Below are 21,059 nucleotides of genomic sequence, written 5' to 3'. Positions count from 1 at the left end.
TCTCCATGTGTCTGCGTGGGTTTCCTCTGGGTACTCAAGTTTCCTCCCACAGTCCAAAGATGTGCAGGTTGGTTGGATTGGACATGCTAAATTGCTCTTAGTGTCCCAAAAATGTTTGGTGGGTTTACTGGGATAGGGTGGAGGCATGGGCTTGAATAGGGTGCTCTTTCAAGAGCTGGTGCAGACTCAATGGGTTGAATGGCACTGTAAATTCTATGATTCTATGAACCTGATTCCCACTTCCAGCTTGTGCCCTCTGATCACCTGTAAAGTGCCTTGGACCTTAAATCACATGAAAAATGTAAATTACTTTGTTCTTGAAGAAGGAACTTGCAATTACGAAGACAGAGTGTAAAAAAATTATAATGAATTTAAAGATGTTGAAGTGTGGACGAAAATGCCTTGGGGTTCAAATGCACAATTCCTGAAAGTTTAGCAAAGGTAACTAGTCCTAAAAAAACACTAACATTAATTTAGATATAGGAGAATAAGATTACAGCATCTACACAAACATTGGTTGAGGAGGTAACTCCAAGGACAAAGCTAAACTAAGTTTAATAAAGACATGTCACTCTCATAATCAATTCTACCAGATTGAAGGCATTTACTGATCACGTCGAACAAAACATCCTTTCCAAAATATTCGACTCATTTTTAAATTACAAAGAATTTTAGTTTTGTTACTTGAAAAAAAACTTCAATTTTGATGGCAAAGCATTGTTCAATTTCTATCAATATTAACTACTTTGTGTCTTTTTAATGTTAGATATGATTCCTCTGCCTTTCTTAAAGATTTTAATTTCTAGTTTAAAGTAATTCATGGGTATTTAGCAATGGACACTTACATCCAACAAAAGAATAAAAATGTCTTTAAGCATTAGGTAAATTGCAAAGTGTTGACATGCTTTTCAGACAGATTATTTTGGATACCAGATTCTAATGAGTCCAGTGGTTTCTTATTTTTAACTTTCTGTTGCTGCTGTTAATCTATTGAAGAGGCCAGGACTAAGGTTACCGAAGGTTACTATTGTAAGAAAACTGAAAAAAAAAATAATGCTGAAACTTAATGCATTCACGACTGATTTTCAACAACACTAGAGAAAGAACCTCTGCTCTCCTTCAGGAAGATAACGACTGAGGGTAATTTATTGAACTTTAATTAGCAAATTGCTCAATAGTTGACATGACTTTTCTTCAATGTAACATTTGCAAGCAATACTTTAACTGTAATTTTATTCACTCACGTCAGCCTGGCATGAAAATTTAAATGAAGAGATATGCAGATGGATGTATTTTAATCACAGTACAAGAACTAGTGGGAAAGACAACCCAGTTAAAGCAGACAAGAAAGGCCTATGCAAATCGCCTGAGTGTGTGACTGACAGCCATTTACTATTCATGGTTATTCCGCAGGCCTGAGCAGCCAGGAATGTCCCTGGTGCAGTCCACACACCTATTATACACAGTATTGCAATGTCCCAATCTCACTCAGTCTCTGTAATTACCCTTCTTTTGTGTATATGTATTTTTTTTTCTCTTCCCTTACATCGACCCATTTAATTTGGTGGCGATTTAGAAAACCGCAGTCTGCCTGTCTTCGTCCTCCAGCGACGACACTTCGTCTTTCGAGAAAGACGTCAGGGCGCGACCCGATCACGTGACCAGCCTCCCAGCATGCAATTCACAATTAACGGAAAAAAACACACAAACGTTGAGTCAATTCGGACCGGAAGTTGCGATATGAATTAAACGTTATTTTCTTTCCCCCGGCCGTCGTCGTCGACCGCCTGTTTTCTTTCTTTTTATTGTTGGTGTTGGAGGGTCGGTCGGCCGGAAAGTGCCGAAGGGCTTCCGGAAAGAGCCGATCATTGGCGGGAGGGTCGGCTGTTCCCGATTGCTGACGCGTTACCCGTATGTAGTATGGGCCTCGTCCTCTTCAGTGTTGGCTTGTGTGTGTGAGATGGATCCCGAGAGTTGGTAGTATCTTTACTGGTTAAAAAAAAAAGAAGGGCAGGTTTTTGTGAATATTTTCCCTCTCCTTCAGAAAAAAAAATCTAATTTACCTTTTGATCCACTCCACATACAACAGCATTGATGGTAATGTATGCAAGGAAACAACCGAGACTCAATGATGGGTAAAATGTTCAGGTTTTTTTTCTTGTTATTCTTTAAATCTCCTTTTCCCCCTCTTTAGAATTTTTTTCCCCTCTTTTTGACAATCCGCCATTTTTGTTGTAAAACAAAATAAGTAGAAACTTGAGAAAACGAATCTCCCTCCCCTTCTGGGTGACCATTTTACTCTGAAAGATTAAAAAAATATATATACCATTTTCTGCCGAGTTTCTGTTTCAAAGTTTAAAAAAAAAATGTTTCGCACCACTGCTGATGTGTTCATTTTCTGATTTTTTTTCTTTGCAGGTGTCATGACAGGAGGGAATCCCAGCCCTATCAGGTATATTTCGCATAGAGTGAAACGAATGCCATTTACTTTAACGAAGGCTTGTGCGTCTGAAGCAGGCCTCACCACTCTACAGCTGGATTTGTGGAAGGGGGAATAAAACCAAACTTCGTTTTATAATCTTAGCCGAAAATGCCATTTGATGACGTTCGGACGTATTTCAATTCCTCTATTTTAGATTTCGTTGGCTTTTATAGTTTCTCCTTAGTTTTGAGTATATGGTGCATATATATGCACGTAAATACGTTCTAAACTACCGGTGGGCCTACGTTTCCGTGTGCAAATCATTTTTGCCCCAACGTTTTTAAAGCCAAAACGATTGAATATCACTGTCATAAGACAAAATGACGTGTGCCTCATTTTAGACCCAATTGCTGTTGCAGTGAATTTATTAAAATTAATGGAATAGAACAGGGTGTCTTGTTAATGTTTTTAAATCTATATTTAAACTACTGTAATCATGAAGGCCAATATTAAAGGAGAACCTTGTTGGACAATTGCGTGACTGAACTTCAACCAATGTTAAATTGACAGACCAACGAGAAGTAATACTTTATAGAAATCTAGTATAACACGGTAGCTTCACAGCGGCAGGGTCCCAGGTTCGATTGCCGACTTGAGTCCCTGTGTGAAGTCTGCACATTCTCCCCGTGTTTGTGTGGGTTCCCTCCCACAGGTCCCAAAAGACGTGATGTTAGGTAAATTGGACATTCTGAATTCTCCCTCCGTGTACCTGAACAGTGTGGCGACTAGAGGCTTTTCATGGTGACTTCATTGCAGTGTTAATGTAAGCCTACTTGTGACAATAATAATAAAGCTTATTATACTGATTGTGACTGAGTTATAGATAGTTGGACTTTGTTATGTGAAGAAGAATCAAACTAGGATCATCATGGAATCTATTTAAGCTACAGACTTGTTCAGGTTTATTGTAATTAACTATTTTGTTATTCTATTTCAGACTCTTAAATACCCATCAAAGAGTCACACCAGTAGCAGTGATCATCGCCATGACAAAACCAGAGAATCAGGAGATCCATCACCACCTTGCAAAATGCTGCGACGTTCTAACAGCCCTGAAAATAAACATAGTGATAGTACAGGACATAAGAGTAAAACCGTGCACTCCCATCGAGCCAGAGAGCGAGACGGTATGTTTCTCTGCAGTCTGCATGCAGCAAGTCTTAGTTTTCTATAATTCATTACATTTTACTAATTATGTTGTGAGAAATACCACCGTGTAATATTTATGAAAGTTTGCTTCTTCAAAGTATTTGTGTATGCTTCCAGAAGCTTTGACACAATATCCCAAGAAAATTACTATTACATTTTTGGAGCAGCAGCTAAACTTGCCATCTGAAGTAAGTTCAGAAGCCAAAATTAACTGCTACAGGTTTGTGTACAGCAACAAATATGAGCCTTTTTTTTTTCTGAATGCAGCAAATCACTGAACGTTGTGATGTGGACCAATACGGTTATATTAGCAAACCAGGTTACAAATAAGGGAATGCAGAAGAAACTGTGTTTTACCTAGACAGTGGCGAGAATGTTATAACCCCTTGCCTCAACCTCCTGTAGCAGCTGATGTTGATGTATTTAAGGAAGGCGTGATAAGCATACGAGGGAGTAGCGCACAGTATGTAATGATTGTAGAGTTAATTAGGAAGGATGGGAGGAGTTGCAAGTGGAGCATGTTTTTATACTTTTGAAAGTTGAGGCAAAGTGCATTTGGAGCAAGATTCACACTGCATCAACATTTCCACTAACAGTATTGTTACAAACCAAATAAGACCTTTAAGAGCATGAGTACAGCTGTACCAAAGGTGTATCTTATCATGCAGTCTTTTAGAACCAAAGCAACATTTAAGTTTCATTTTAATGCAACAATTTTAGCTGTCTAGCTAGTTTTTTATTTATAAACATTTCACGGTAGTCCCCAATTTTTAAGCCTATTCCCTCAAATCTCATGGGTTATGTTGAGATTTTGATTAAGTGCAGTTGGTTCTTGTGCATTTGATAGCTGGATCAGATTTCCAAGTTTTCATGTTGGTTTGTGCATAATTGAAACTATTAACATTATTAGATGGTGAACTAAATTAGCAATTATTTCAGTGTTGATTTAATATTTTCAGTCTGAATTTTCCATCAGAGAAATTAAATACATAGTGCTTGGTGTTGGAATGGGCATCTTTCCAATTCATCACCATGATCTGCCCTTCGGAGGGATGCGGTCTGTCTGACTCTGTCTAATTGTCATTGAGGTCGATAGCACAGAAGAGGCCCTTTGGCCCATCTGCTCGCCACCAGTCAAAAACAACCATTCTAAGGAGGCTGCACAGTCGCACGTGGTTAGCACTGTTGCTTCATAGTGGCAGGGTCCCAGGTTCGATTCTCGGCTTGGGTCAATGTCTGTGCGGAGTCTGTACGCTCTTCCTGTATCTGGGTGGGTTTACTCCGGGTGCTCCGGTTTCCTCTCAAGTCCCGAAAGACGCGCTGTTAGGTGAATTGGAATTCAGAATTCTCCCTGTGTACCCGACAGGTGCTGGAATGTGGCAACTAGGCTTTTCACAGTAACTTTGTTGCAGTGTTAATGTAAGTGTACTTGTGACAAAAGATTATTTATTTATTTTTCTACTCTTGGAAAAAGGAGTGATTTTGACACACTTTGTGCCAGATTACTGAGATTAAGGCAAATAATTGGTGGAAGATTTGGAATGGTGATTTAGCTACCCATAGATCTTTGCTTCCACAAAATACGAGTGGTTTTGAGTGTCATTTTTGTATTAAACTAAAATTAACACTTTTGAGCAGACAAACAATCCATCAATTGGTTCTGTAACCAACTGGTAGTTGTCTGCAGAAGAAATCCACTTGGACTTCCATCAGGAGCAAAATCTGTTACCCTCTGAATTTGTCATGCTTTCAATGGCCACTGTTAATGCATACACTGTCCATTTCCTAAACATGCCCTAACTTCCTTAATTCTTCTCAGTATGTTGCCACTCTGAGCAATTTAGTAATATTTGGATTGAATAGAGACATCACAATAATTAATCGGGAATAACATTGTGAAGTGCAATAACTGGTATAGGCTAATGTGGCGATTAGTCTGCATAAGTTACAGGAGCAGAAGTCATCCATTCGGCCGGTCGCGTCTGCCCCACCATTCAATCGTGGCTGACAGTTTTCCCATTCTCCTGCCTTCTCCTCATAACCCCTGATCCCCTTATTAATCAAGAACCTATCTGTCTCTCTTAAAGACACTGTGATTTGGCCTCCACAGCCTCCTGTGGCAAAGGCTTCCACGGATTCACCACCTACTGGCTGAAGAAGTTCCTCCTCATCTCAGTTTTAAAGCATCGTCCCTTCAGCCTGAGACTGTGCCCTTGATTTCTCGTTTTTCCTACTAGTGGAAACGCCCTCTCCACGTTCACTCTATCTAGGCCTCTCAGTAAGTTTCAATAAGATCACCCCCCCCTCATCCTTCCAAACTCCCGAGTACAGACCCAGAGTCCTCAACCACTCCTTTATATGAGAAGCTCTTCATTCCAAGGATGGTTCTTGTGAACCACCTCTGGACCCTTACCAAGACCAGCATATCCTTCCTTAGATACGGGGCCCAAACCTGCTCACAATACTCCAAATGGGGTCTGACCAGAGTCTTGTACAACCTCAGAAGTGCATCCCTGCTTTTATATTCTTGCCCTCTTGACATGAATGCTAAAATTGCATTTGCCTGCTTAACTGCCGACTGAACCTGCAGGTTAACCGTAAGAGACTCGTGAACAAGGACTCCCAAGTCCCTTTGTGCTTCTGATTTCCTAAGTATTTTCCCATTTAGAAAGTAGCCTATGCCTCCATTTTTCCTAACATTAAAGTGCACAACCTCACACCGTTGCACATTGTATTCCATCTGCCACTTTGCCCATCCTCCTAGACTGTCCTTCTGCAGCCCCCTGCCCCTCATTACTACCTGGTCCCTGTGCATATCTTTGTATAGCCAACTGTTCACAGATAGGAGTGGGTGATGTTATTTTAGAGCATTTTTTTCCAGGACATTGGGAATTCACCCTCTTTTTATGAGGTTTTTTAATGTACATGGGAACAGTGTAACAGGCAGATGGGACGTATGTTTTAAGTTGCTTCTGAAATCTTAGAATGCACAGAATCCTTACAGTGAAGAAGGAGGCCATTAGACCATTGGGTCTGCACCGACCATCTGAAAGCGCTCTCCACTTAGCCACTCCCGCCCTGTCCTCATAACCCGTGCATTGATCATGACCAATGCACCTAACCTGCACAGCTTTGGACTGTGGGAGGAAACTAGAGCCCATGAAGGAAACCCACACACACGGGCAGAGCGTGCAAACTCCGCACAGTTAGCCAAGGCTGGAATCGAACCCAGGTTGCTGGTGATGTGAGGCAGCAGTGCTAACCACTGTCATTATGCCACCCCATGGTTTCCGAACTGCTTGGGTGCCAGTTGGCATTGAGTTAAAATTTATGTATTTGTGCTACAGAACCAAGATTGATAACTAAGCCAAGGCTGTATATTAGTGTTCTAGCTCACCAAATTTGTTCAGAGCTTGTCCCAGCCAGTCTGTTTCAGCACCTTTTGTAGAAAATCTATGGACTGAATATTTCAACTCTTACTTTCTCCTGATTATTCCAAGTTTGAAAGAAAACCGCAGACACTGCTTTTCAGTATTTTTCACGATCGCGCATGTTTCCCATGCCTCATTGGTTGCCCTTTGTAAAGTACAGGTACCTGAAAATAAAACTGCTGCAGTCACTTATTTAGTCAGTGGGAACACAGAATTTGTATTCTTAAAAGCTGTCTTTGTGAACCCTTGGTGTCTCTTGGGAGAGTTGTCCACAGCCCAGTGATGATTTTGTGCTTTAAGTGCCCATACAGTAGTTAAAAGACTTGACACCAAATTCTCCATTTTTTTTTCTCATTGTATTTTATTCTGTGACTTTCTTTCTAGTCAATCTTGAGTTATTCCTTTTCACATTATTTAACTTGAAATAAATGACTCATTTCGATGTTCTCAACAAAAAGATGACCTTTATTTTTCTTTGCCTCGGTGGAAACATTAAGTGGCTGGGTTATAGAGATAGGAAATATCATTCAGTTGTTCTAAACCTGTGGGTAGGGAACATAATAGGGGTTCTCCAGTTGGCCCCACAGCTGTTGGTTTAGGGAAAGAGAAATGTCGGGGAGGGTTTCTGTTCTCAATGGCAATCCAATAAACCCATCTGGAAATGTGTATGTGTGGAAATCATCTTGAATAGCCTACGTGACCCTTTTATGGAGCATTGGCAGTTGGGAATTTTACTGGAGGATGCTTACTGTCCTTGAAAACTATACCCCAGAAAGAAAATAATGTCTTTTTAGATATGATGGGAGATGAGAAAATGTGTGAAAGAAGACATTTAAGCTTTGTCATTAGACTGGTAACTTTATAGAAAAAAAAATAGTTCGCTCAGGTTAATCTATGTTTGTGCATATATGTAATAAATGTACTGTATTTGTTTCAGGGACCAGCTATTCTCCACAGGAGAATTCACATAATAACAGTACCCACCATAGCTCAAATTCACATTCTTCTAATCCTAGTAACAATCCAAGTAAAACTTCAGATGCAGTAAGTATTTCTTTTGAAATTCCTTCCTAAAGTGTCAGATATTTCATTTAAGGTAATAGGAGCTTTACATTTCAATCTATTCAAACGTACTCGAACAGCCTGGCAACTGGCAAAAGTCTCGAACAACTTGAAATTTTCACCCTCCATTTTATATCATTGCAGACTGATCTAGCTTATGTCTTGAGCAATTAACTGTGAATGCAATAAGTTTCAACTGGAATGCCACTGTTTGACAGGAAAAATGAACTAGATTTGTTCAAGTGAAAACTGGAAAATAAATTCTTTTTGGCTAAAATCAACATATTTACAATTGGATGTAGAGAAGTAAAAACATGAAAACTCTCCAAAGTACAGGACAACTTCTGGTTTAAATGAAACATTAGTACAGTGCAGTATAATCCTATAGGATGTCCTACAGCATTTGAGACCATTTCTTGAAGCTAAATGGACTCGAAGCAGAAATAGTTTCAGATATACACTTAGACTTGAGATTTATGAATTGGATACTTTTCAAGCACAGGAATCCAGCAAGGATTAAGTTCTCTATTTATTGCTACGTTTTCTAAAGAACAAAAAAGCTGTCTGTAACCAAATGCCACAAGATCTGGACAATATCCAGACTTGGGCCGACAAGTGACAAGTAACATTCATGGCACAAGTGCCAGACTGATCATCTCCAACAAGAGACCATCTAACCATCATCCTTTGACATTCAATGGCATTGCCATCGCTGAATTCCCCACTGTCAACATCCTGAGGGTAACCGTTGGATCGGCTATATAAATACTGTAGCTCGTGAGCAGGACAGAGAATCACCACCTCACTCCCCAAAAGCCTGTTCGTCATCTATAAGGCACAAGTCAGCAGTGTACTGGAGTACTCTCCGCTTGCCAAGAATGCAGCTCCAGCAGCACTCTTGAGCTCAACACCAGATCAAAGCTGCCTGCTGGATTGGCACTTGATCCTTCACCGACAGTGGCAGCAGTATGTGATATCTCCAAGATGCACTGCACAAACTCACCAAGGCTCCTTAGACAGCATTTAGCAAACCCATGACTGCTACCATTTTGGACATGGGCAGCAGACAAATGGGAGCACCACCGCCTGGAAGTTCCCCTTCAAGCCACTCCTCATCCTGACCTGGAAATATATCATTGTTCCTTCACCGTCTATGGGTCAAAATCTTTGAACTCCCCCACGAACGCCACTGTGGGTGTACCTGCACCACATGGACTGCAGTGGTTCAAGAAGGCAGCTCATCACCACCCTTTCTAGGATGATTAGGGATGGGCAACAAATGCTGGCCTAGCCAGCGAGGTCTACAGCCCATTAATAATAAGAAAATTGTAGGAACCCTAAATTCTACAATTAATGTGGTGTAACAGTAACACATTGGGGTTACTTTTTTGTCAAATGAAAAGTGAACAGGTTTGGCCATTTTAGATGGAGAGCAATTTGAAATAACCTTTCTTTGATCAATCCACAAAGCTAATATGTTTCCTGGCAAACACAGTTGGTATATTGTTGTCCCAGGAACCACAGTATAAGAATAGATATTGTTGCTGCTGCTGCACATCTAACTTAAATGGAGTGCTCCATAAATGAACACTCCATTTGTAATTTGAAAATTATCTATCTGATCTAATTTCACAGGAGGAATAAAGCAAACTAAATCTTGTTTGGGTAAGGGAAGGACGATTGTCTTCTAAATAGTGAAAATTTGCTGCTTTTTCTATGTGCATTATTTAAAACTCAAACCCAACTTTCCGAAGATGACAAAATGTGTAAGCTTTTGTGTAGACTCAAGTAATATCCCTGTTTTGATTCATTATCTTCAAAAGTTGTATTTCCCATCCCAGCTCTCATTCATAGGTTTGCGTTATTTGTTGTTGTTTGGGTGACAACATGCCAGATTATTATTTTTTATTCTTTGGAATGTGGATGTTGCTGGCAAGACCAGCATTTGAATGGTGGCCCATGAACTGAATGGCTTACTAGGTCATTTCACAAGCTGGTTTAGAGTCAACCACATTGCCGTGGGTCTGGAGTCACATGTAAACCAGACCAGGTAAGGGCAGCAGATTTCCTTTCTGAAAGGACATTACTGAACCAGGTGGGCTCTTACAGCAATCAATGATAAGTTTTGTGGTCACCATTCCTGCAATGAGCTTTCAATTCCAGATTTATTAATAGAATTTAAATTCCCCGAGCTGCATGGTGGGATTTGAACCCATGTCCTCGGCATATTAGCCTGGGTCTCCAGATTATTCGCCCTGTGATATTACCACAATGCCACCATCCCTTCCCAAATGCAGACTTCACAATTAAATTGCTAGAAATGAGTGTTAGATATTGAATAATTTGTGTATTGTGCAGTAAGTTACAGCAAATTAAATCTTTTTAGAGTAGGCTGCTCATGTATTTTAAACTGCAATATATCCAAATTATTACCAGTCTCGTTTACAGAAATCAATTTCCTTGATCAGCACATGATGGAAAGTGCTTTCATGCTCTTCGTTCAAACACAAATTTTATATATTGTCAGTGAAGTGCTGTGTATGAACTGAGGCGGTTGTGCATATGACAGTCAAGTTTACTAGCTGCTTCCAGACCAACAGAGGAGTATCATGTTACAAGGTAGTATTTCTGGAGTAGATTAGTTTGTCCATAGTTCAAAACAGGGTGGAAGGAGATCAAAAAATTACACGTTTAAAACTTCTCACTTTTTGGGGGTTTTCTTTAAAAAATGAGAAGTAGAAATTTCTTGCTGGGCTGGTGTAGTAGTCTGTCATATGTCCATGAAAAAAATAAATTTTTATTTTCAAACCTTGAGGGCAAATATGCTGTTGCATATTGTGTTTCTATTTAAAATTGTTGATTCTAAAGTATAATTCAAGTTATTTACTTTACCGTTACTCTTTTGCATCACCATCTCTCCAACTGCTGCCTCCACAACCCCTCTTCCACCTTTTGTTAATTTCAGGCAGTTTCCTTCATGTGCAACTTTTTCTGTGCCATGTTGGCGTAGGCATGGCTACTGTATATTAAAAATGTAAATGAATTTAATAATTAAAGAATGTTAGAGTTGTTTACATAAATTTGACTTGCTAAGGTTAATGGAGACATTTGACAATCTATTTATGCATAAGAAAATCCGACAAACAGTCATGATTGGAATGGTTAGTTAAATTGTTTAGTGACATGGCACAATTCTCAGCAGTTTTTCAGATTACCATAATATTTGAAAGAATTTTCAGCATGCAGCATTTTGTAAATACTGTACAAGGTATCAACATGGATTATGTGCTCAAGACCTGTGCTGTCAGATTTTAACTGAGTTTGGTATTACCTACTGAGCCAAGCTGGCATAACTGAAGTGTGTGGCACTTGGTGCTACTCTGTTTACTTTCTGCTTAGTAGCACTGTGTTACCAGAAGCTTCTCCATAAGTCACAAAGCTGTGAAAACATATATTTTGTTTAAATTGTAATTCGTTATCTGGACAGATGTGCAGTGTATATTTATTCTTCTATCGTTGTATAGAGTATGACTAAATCTGCAGTTATTGAATTAGGTAATGAAATGCCAAACCTATTTAACCATAATTTTACCGTACTAGAAGTTTATTGTAACTTAAAATTGAGGTAGAAACTATTATCTGACTATAGTACGCAGAAGAGTTACTTACATGCATTGAGTTGTTGTGCAGTAAATCCAGTCTGAAGTTCATCTACGATCTACTTTTTTGTGTTTTTGTCTTTTGATTTAACTCTTTTTGTCTTAATATAGCCTTTTGAACCAGCTGATGACTGGTCAGAGCACATCAGCTCTTCAGGCAAAAAGTACTACTACAACTGCAGGACAGAAGTTTCTCAGTGGGAGAAACCCAAAGAGTGGATTGAAAGGTGCACGTTTAGTGTTTGAAATGTTCTGTAAAATATACAAGTATTCTAAATAGGTCACAATAATAATAATATCAACGGTTCTTTGATTTGTGCAGAGAACAGAGGCAGAAAGAAGCAAGTAAAGTTGGAGTTGTCAACAGCTTCCCAAGAGATCGAGATTACAGAAGGGAAACCTTGCAAGCATCTGCCGGCAGTGGGTTTACAAGTGGAAGTAAGTAACAGGACGTTTAATAAAGTAACAAACAATTCTTGTCGCCAGATTGCTTTACAGGATTCACTTAACATGTGGGCTTTACTGAAATTCGTAGAATTGGAATGCAGTTTATTATAATCAAATTAGTGAACAATGCTGAACAAATATTTTGTTTGTACAATAAGAATAAACTGACTTGGTGATCTTGGGTTAGTAATTCTGGTGCAAAAATTCTGACATAGTCTTAAGGTTTCTAAATGGGCTTGAGTTGTACAGATGCTGAAATAAGGTTGTTTTCCTCCTTGTGGCTTTTTAGAAACGTAAATGTAACTTTGAGTGAACTGTTGAAAGAAAAATAGGAATCTTCATTCTTTTGTTTCCTATGGTTACAAGCTATCATTAAAGTTCTTCCCTTTACCAAGTCATTTGTGGTCTTGGGGTGAAAGTAACCTGCAAGAGTTGCCAACTTGCCACAGAGCAGCTCCTCGGGAACTGATGACCCTGCATCTTTATTTGTTGCATGTTTAAAAGCAGAGCAGTCTGAATTTTTACATTATTACGTTAAATAATTTGGGATTTAAATAAATGTCCAGGAATAGATTGATGCGATTTCCTGGTGCCCAGTTGATTATGGGAGATTGAGCTATGTTCAGAATTGGGTTTCTCTTGCATTGGCACACCCTTATCCAAACCAAGACATATGTTGAACACTTTTATGGTTTATGTTCCAATGCATGCACTGGTCAGTGTTCATGTTTTGGAAAAGTGCTCAGATTAATTATCGCTGTTTATGTCATCCTGTTTTAAATGACATTGTTATGAAGCTGAAATGGCTGCAACCATTGCAACTGTAGAGCATATAAATGGAACTAAACAGATGATGTCACAATAACCATAAGATTCAAGGTCTAATGTATCCTGAGTAGGTGTTTTGATTCTAACAACTCTTGCATTTTAAAACTTTAATTATGAACAATTAAGGGGACTGTTAATAAATTAGCCAATAGTGCTCTAATAATCATTCTAATTTCAACATTTCCCCCTTTATTTTTTTTTTGCCACATTTCCTTTGTGAATCATGAAAAGTGGAAGACAAGCATTCCAGCGGTGCCGGTAGTATGCTCTCCCCGAATATTTTGTCCCAGACAAACAGACACAATGACAGAGACTACAGACTGCCCAGAACAGAGACTCCTGGTGGAGCTGCCCCAGTGCAGCACCCCGTCAAACCAGTGGTTCTCCCAACTACAAACCCAAGCACTGTTCCTTCTAGTCCTTTTAGTCTACAGCCTGAGCATCAGCCAAAGAAATCCTTTGATGCTAATGGAGCAGCTACTGTACCGAAAGTGCCTACACCCACACCTTCCATCCCCATTCAGAAGACAGAGAAGAAAGGTGCGTATGCTGGGGTATATTTAACTTGTTTGAGTTCATGCACGTTTTTAGTTCACTAGTGACACTAAAGCTCATTATTAAACAAGTGCTCATGTGCTAGTTTGAAAACGCTGAACTGAAACAGTACTAAAAGTAATCGACTTCTAAGTATCTAGACTCATGAAATATTATAACCCACTACTAGACTTGGATTAGTAGTAAATTTCTAAAACACTAACTTCGTTTCTGTTCATCTGGTTGTAAAATTGGGGTGAAATGCCAAGAATGCGAAGCTTTTATGGTAGGTGTACATGCATGATTGAAGGCTTCTTTGCTAATGATGCACTAAGTGAAAGAAGATTACATACATTGTTACAGTGCTTGGTTTTTGGTAATACAACTGAAAACTAGGTCTCAGAGGGCTTTACAGCCAATTAAGTATTTTTGAAATGTAGTCACTGTTGTAATGTAGGAAGATGTATTAAGATAATACTGTAAGGAATTTTTGTTGAAAAACAGACTGATTAATTTTACCATTAAATTTGTATTCCAAGTGAGATTGTTACTTAGATATGTTTATGTGGAAAGGTTAGAACATGGGTTTAATGCATTATGAGCCATCCAGAAATTGAGCTCACTGCTATAACTTCAGACTGCATGCCACTGATCTTAGTGTACCTTAAAGCATGTGCGGAGTACCTCGTGTTTGAATAAGCTCCTCTACTTCAGAAAGCTCGTGCTCCGGGCCAGAATACATATGCTGTTTTTTCTATTTATTCAGCAATATGCAAAAAAGATGATGAGCGACAGTAGAGATCCTTAGTTATTTCACTTTTGTCTGTTACCTGGGACTGGGTTCCCTTGTTGTCAACAGAAAAATTCAACGATCTTTCATCCTGCCTCTCAACAGCATTGTGCTTGTTTTAAAGGAAAAGTTGCTATTGTAATGGAAAGACTTCCTGACTGGCTGAGGTATTTGTGCTTTGCTCCTGTTGGAAAATATAGAAAGTGAATACTTGGTCACAAACTGAGCCCTGGAGTTGGGGGAACATAGGATTTGCAATACTACACCACATGGACTGCAGTGGTTCAAGAAGGCAGCTCACCAACACCTTCTCAAGGGCAATTCGGGATGAGCAAGAAATGCTGGCCGAGCCAGTGGTCCACATGCCTTGACTGAATAAAAAAAAAAAAAAAAAACTTGATTGGCTTAAGATGTATTAATAATGAGGGACGAAGAGCAGCTCCATTGGTATGTTGTCCTCTCATCTGGTTATAAGTTGCAAGCAAAGAACCCAGTTAGCAATGGTGCGCTTCAAAGTATATGTATCAAGTTTTAGAACATAGCATTTTAAGAATCGGTTACCTTTGTTAGGGCACATGCTGAGGGTTATTTGATGCTCAAAACGTTCATACAACTCATGGCCTCTAATTAGAAAAATATAAAGTGTAACTATATTTAAGAACAAGTACTGGTAAAGGAATGTTGTAGTTTAATCATAAAAGCTATTCGATTATTGGCTGCTTGAAGCTAAGTAAGTATTGGTTAAAAATGTTAGGAACATTCCATAGACTTTTGAAAAGTATCTATGATCAGTCATAAATGACTCCATAACCAACTGACCCAGAGGGCATAGTGCAACTAACATATTCAAGAACAAACAAAATTACAGCATAGGAACTGTTCCTTCGGCCCTCCAAACCTGCACCAACCATGCTGCCCATTTGAACTAACAACCCCTACCCTTCGGGGAACCTTTTCCCTCTATTCCCATCCTATTCATGCATTTGTCAAGCCGCCCTTAAAAGTCACCAATGTATCTGCTTCCACTACGTTCTCTGACAGCGAATTCCAGGCTCCACCACCCTCTGTATAATAATAAAAAAAAAAAAAACTCGTACATCTTCTTTATGCCTTGCCCCTCGCACCTTAAACCTATGAACCCTAATAATTGACTCTTCCTGTGGGGAAAAAACTGTTGACTGTCCCATTCTGTCCATGCCCCTCTTAATCTTGTAGACTTCTATCAGGTTGCCTCTCAACCTCCGTCGTTTCAGTGAGAACGAACCAAGTTTCTCCAACCTGACCTCGTAACTAATGCCCTCCATACCAGGCAACATCCTGGTAAATCTTTTCTGTACCCTCGCCAAAGCCTCCACATCCTTTTGGTAGTGTGGCGACTAGAATTGAACGCTATATTCCAAGTGCGGCCTAACTAAGGTTCTAGAAAGCTGCAATATGACTTGCCAATTTTTAAACTCAATGCCCCGGCCAATGAAGGCAAGCATGCCATATGCCTTCTTGACTACCTTCTCCACCTGTGTTACCCTTTTCAGTGACCTGTGTATCTGTGCACCCAAATCCCTCTGCCTATCAATATTCTTAAGGGTTCTGCCATTTACTGTATATTTTCCCATCTGTATTAGACCTTCCAAAATGCATTACCTCACATTTGTATGGATCAAACTCCATCTGCCATCTCTCTGCCCAAGTCTCCAACCTATCTGTATATGACGGTCCTCAACACTATCCTCAATTCCACCAACCAAGTTCTGTTTCCATCTTGCCAGTTCACCTTCGATGCCTTGTGATTTCATCTTCTGTACCAGTCTGCCATGAGGGACATTGTCAAAGGCCTTGCTGAAGTCTGTGTAGACAACATCCACTGCCCTACCCTTATCAATCACCTTTGTCATGTTCCTATCTTTTTGTTGGAGCGAAAAACAAAGTTGTATGCTGTTTCATAAACAGATGCGAGGCTATGCTGCTAATTGTGCTCCGAACCTAAATGACCTAGGCATGTCAAGTAAATGTCAGAGAGCAAATTAATTCTGAGGAATTCACATAACCCTGGATATAGAGAGATAAATGTTCGTTATTTATGATTGAAGATTTATTGTTCTGTTCGATATGCAGTGCCGGAACAAGCACAATGATCCAAAATTTGTTGGAGTGGGGCATCTCCTGGCGTGTTCAGCTCAATACCCTTCATTTCAAGCTTATTTTATGGCTCAAGTTGCTGTTCACCTGAGCTGAAAATAGCATGATAAAGTCATTGGCCATCTTGAATGAAGCCTATCTCCTTAACCAATAAACCTTCAAGGGTAGAGAGAAACAGGAATGATTGAGAAGGAAATAGTGTAAATCAGAGTCAAATTAGATATAGAAAGAATAGAGTTTTTAAAAAAGTGAGAAAGTGAAAAAACTTCTTGTGAAGAATTTGCCTGCATGAATGCAGTGACATGTTTTCAATTGTTCTGTTGGTACAGAGAAATTGAATGATATTGCAGGAGTGTGCAGGTTTTTAAAAATTCATTTGCTGGATGTGGGCATTGCTGGCTCGGCCAGCATTTATTACCGAGTTCTGATTGCCCAAGAAAGTGTTGGTGAACTGTTGCAGTCCACTTTGGTGCTGGGACACCCACAATGCTGTTGGGGAGGGAATTCCAGGATTTTGACCCAGCATCTAATCGAACGGCAATATATTTCCGTTGGAGGTGATCCCATCTGTCTGCTGGTCTTGTCCATCCAGATGGTAGTAGTTGTGGGTTTGGAAGGTGCTGCCGAGGGAGCCTTGATGAGTTCTTGCAATGCATCTTGTAAATGATACACACCGCTGTTGGTGGTGGAGGGAGTGAATGTTTATGGAAGGGGGAGCAATCAAGTGGGTTGCTTTGCCTTGGATGGTGTCGAGCTTCTTGAGTGTAGTTGGAGCTGCACTCATCCAGGCAAGTGGAGAGCATTCCATTGCACTCCTGAATTGTGTCTTGTAGATGATGGACAGGTTATGGGGAGTCAGGAAGTGAGTTATTTGCCGCAGGATCCCTAGCCTCTGAGCAGCTGTCGTAAGCCACAGTATTTATGTGGCGAGTTCAGTTCAATTTCTGGTCAATATTGACCCCAAGGATGTTGAAAAGGGGTATTTGGTGATGGTAATGTCATGGGGCAATGGTTAGATTCTCTCTTGGTGCTGGTCATTGCCTGGCAGTTGTGTGGCACAAATGTTACTTGCCACTTGTCAGCCCAAGCCTGGATCATGAGCAGGTCTTGCTGCAGTTGGATATGAACCTCCAATATCTGTAACCATCTTCCTATGTGCTATGTATGACTCCAATCAGTGGAGGGTTTTCCTTTCTCATTCCCATTCACTCCAGTTTAGCTTTGGCCCCTTGATAACTCACTTGGTCAAATATTGCCTTGATGTCAAAGGCAGTCACTCTTGCCTCACCTCTGGCTGAGCACTTTTGTCCATGTTTGAACCAAGGCTGTTAAGAGTTCAGGAGCTGAGTGACTGGCAGAACCCAAACTGAGTGTCAGTGAACTGGTTATTGCTGAGCAAATGGTGCTTGATAGCAGCATTGATGATCCCTTTGATCACTTCACTGATGAGCATCTATACTGGAACAACATTGCTAGGGGGTGTAGCACATTCTGTAGCACAAGTCTTCAGTATTATTGCTGGAATATTGTCAGGGGCATAGCCTTTGCACTATCCAGTGCCTTCAGACGCTTTTTGATTTCAAATTGGTTGAAGACTGGTATCTCTGGAGGAAGCAGAGATGCATCATCCCATGGAACATTTGGTTGAACTGTTGCAAATGCTTCAGCCTTATCTTTGAGCTGGCCTCCTCCATCATGGCCACCTCCAGTGTGTTGTTTAATTGTCCACCACCATTCACAACTGAATGTGGCAGGCTGCAGAGCTTAAATTTGATCCATTGCTATGGAATCACTTAACTCTATCACTTGCTTCTAATGCTACTGGCATGCAAGCAGTCCTGTGTTGTCAGCTTTATCAGGTTGACCCCTCATGATTAGGTATGTCTGATGCTGCTCCTAGCATGTCCTCCTCCTCCCTTTATTGAACCAGTGTTGATAACTTGGCTTGGTGGTAATGGTAGAGTGGGGGATATGCCGGGTCATGGGATTACAGATTGTGGTTGAGTACAGTTCTGCTGATGATGATCCACCGCACCTCATCGATGCCTGGTCTTGAGTGCTACAAATCTATGCTATTTAATACATGTGGTCATTTCACACATCGCGATGGAGGGTATCCTCAAGGTGAAGGTACCAATGCTACCATGGACAGATGCATCTACAGCAGTCAAGTTGGTGATGGTAATCAGCAAAATGTTTTTGTTCCCACATTCCATCTGATGTCATACCAATTTGCAGGGTCAAGAGTTGATGTGTTGATGTTGAGGACTCGCAGGACAATTACCTCCTGAGTGTATACTCCTGTGCTGCCACCTGCTGGATTTGTGCTGCCAGAGAGTGATGTCTGGCGCCTTACCGGTACGTGATGAGTGTGCGAGTATGACTGTCAGGCTGTTGCTGTGAGCAAACGCTCTCAATTTTGATGCAAGCGCCCAGATGTCAGTGAGGAGCACTTTGTAGGATCGACAGGACTGGATTTTTTACTTGTCATTTCTGGTGCCCAGGCCGTTGCCGGGTGGTCTGTCAGGTTTTATTCCTTTTTCTTGACTTTTTAGTGGTTTGATACACTGAGCGGTTGTTGTGCCATTTGAAAGTCAACCACGTTACTGTGGGTCTGGAGTCACAAATGTGGCAGACCAGGTGAGGACGACTGATTTCCTTCCTGAAAGGACAAGTGAGCCGGATGGCTTTTTATAGCAATCACCAGTGGTTTCATTGTCCGCATGATTTTAAATTTTAATTCAACTTTTTTTTTAAAGTACCCAATTCTTTTTTTCCTCTTTGAGGAGCAATTTACCATGGCCAATCCACCTACCCTGCACACCTTTAGGTTGCGGGGGTGAGACCCACGCAGACACTGGAGGAATGTGTAAACTCAACAAGCACACTGACTCCGGGCCGGAATTGAACCCGGGTCCTCTGTGTCGTGATGCAGCAGTGCCAATCACTGTGCCACCGTGCCATCCCCGATTGGAGATTTGTTTTGAATTGTATTCCAAATTTACCACCAAAAAACCTGTTCAGTTCCTCAGCCATTTTCCTCATCTCCATTATTAAATCTCCCTTCTCATCCTCTAAAGGACCTTAGCCACTCTTTTTTTGTTTTATATATTTGTAGAAACATTTACTATCTGTTTTTATATTCTGAGCAAGTTTACTCTCATAATCTTATCTTACTCTTTATAGCTTTTTTAGTAGCTTTCTATTGCCCCCTAAAGATGTCCCAGTCCTCTAGTCTCCCACTAATCTTTGCCACTTTGTATGCTATTTCCTTCAATTTGATACTCCTCCCTTATTTCCTTAGATAGCCACGGTCGATTTTCCCTCTTTCGACCGTTCTTCCTTTTTGTTGGTATAAACCTTTGCTGAGCATTGTGAAAAATCGCTTGGAAGGTTCTCCACTGTTCCTCAACTGTTTCACCATGAAGTCTTTGGTCCCAGTCTACCTTAGCTAGTTTTTCTCTCATCCCGTTGTAATCTCCTTTGTTTAAGCACAAAACACTAGTGCTTGATTTTACCTTCTCACCCTCCATCTGTATTTTAAATTCCACCATATTGTGATCGCTCCTTCCGAGAGGATCCCTAACTATGAGATCCTGAATCAATCCTGTCTCATTACAGAGGACCAGATCTAGGACTGCTTGTTCCCTTGTAGGTTCCATTACATACTGTTCTAGGAAACTATCGCGGATACATTCTATAAACTCCTTCTCAAGGCTGCCTTGACCGACCTGATTAAACCATTTGACATGGAGATTAAAATGCCCCATGATAACTGCTGTACCATTTCTACATGCATCCGTTATTTCTTTGTTTATTGCCTGCCCCACCATAATGTTACTATTTGGTGGCCTATAGACTACTCCTATCAGTGACTTTTTCGCCTTACTATTCCTGATTTCCACCCAAATGGATTAAACCTTATCCTCCATAGCACCGATGTCATCCGTTACTATTGCCCGGATGTCATCCTTAAATAACAGAGCTACACCACCTCCCTTACCATCCACACTGTCCTTCCGAATAGTTTCATACCCTTGGATATATCCCAGTCGAGACCATCCTTTAACCATGTTTCAGTAATGGCCACTAAATCATAGTAATTCACGATGATTTGCGCCATCAACTCATTTTCCTTATTCCGAATACTACAAGCATTCAGGTAAAGAACACTTATGTTGGCTTTTTTACCTCCGTTTTGAATCTTAACACTGCGAGGGTTTCCTGACACAGTATGTAGATAGGCCAACGAGAGGCGAGGCCATATTGGATTTGGTACTGGGTAATGAACCAGGACTCGTGTTAGATTTGGAGGTAGGTGAGCACTTTGGTGATAGTGACCACAATTCGATTACGTTTACTTTAGTGATGGAAAGGGATAGGTATATACCGCAGGGCAAGAGTTATATCTGGGGGAAAGGCAATTATGATGCGATGAGGCAAGACTTAGGATGCATCGGATGGAGAGGAAAACTGCAGGGGATGGGCACAATGGAAATGTGGAGCTTGTTCAAGGAACAGCTACTGCGTGTCCTTGATAA

General features: G+C 40.5%; 1 protein-coding gene across 5 annotated transcripts in view; it reads left to right on the top strand.

Moving 5' to 3' along the window:
• Positions 1–1,917: 1,917 nt before the first annotated feature.
• waca (WW domain containing adaptor with coiled-coil a) overlaps positions 1,918–21,059 on the top strand; it is a 175,723-nt gene continuing 156,581 nt past the window's right edge. For 2 of the 5 annotated variants that reach the window (XM_072508385.1, XM_072508389.1), the window contains exons 1-7: positions 1,918–2,148; positions 2,419–2,452; positions 3,420–3,609; positions 8,000–8,106; positions 11,895–12,010; positions 12,106–12,221; positions 13,290–13,598. In XM_072508385.1, the coding sequence (XP_072364486.1) occupies positions 2,105–2,148; positions 2,419–2,452; positions 3,420–3,609; positions 8,000–8,106; positions 11,895–12,010; positions 12,106–12,221; positions 13,290–13,598 (916 nt within the window). In that variant the 5' untranslated portion in view covers positions 1,918–2,104. The remainder of the gene's footprint in view (positions 2,149–2,418; positions 2,453–3,419; positions 3,610–7,999; positions 8,107–11,894; positions 12,011–12,105; positions 12,222–13,289; positions 13,599–21,059) is intronic. The other 3 variants (XM_072508386.1, XM_072508388.1, XM_072508387.1) reach the window with 3 other exon arrangements.

This window comes from Scyliorhinus torazame, chromosome 6, assembly GCF_047496885.1.
Source record: "Scyliorhinus torazame isolate Kashiwa2021f chromosome 6, sScyTor2.1, whole genome shotgun sequence".
NCBI lineage: Eukaryota > Metazoa > Chordata > Chondrichthyes > Carcharhiniformes > Scyliorhinidae > Scyliorhinus > Scyliorhinus torazame.
Note: the sequence above shows the minus strand (reverse complement) of the source record. Positions and strands in the feature narration are given on the sequence as shown.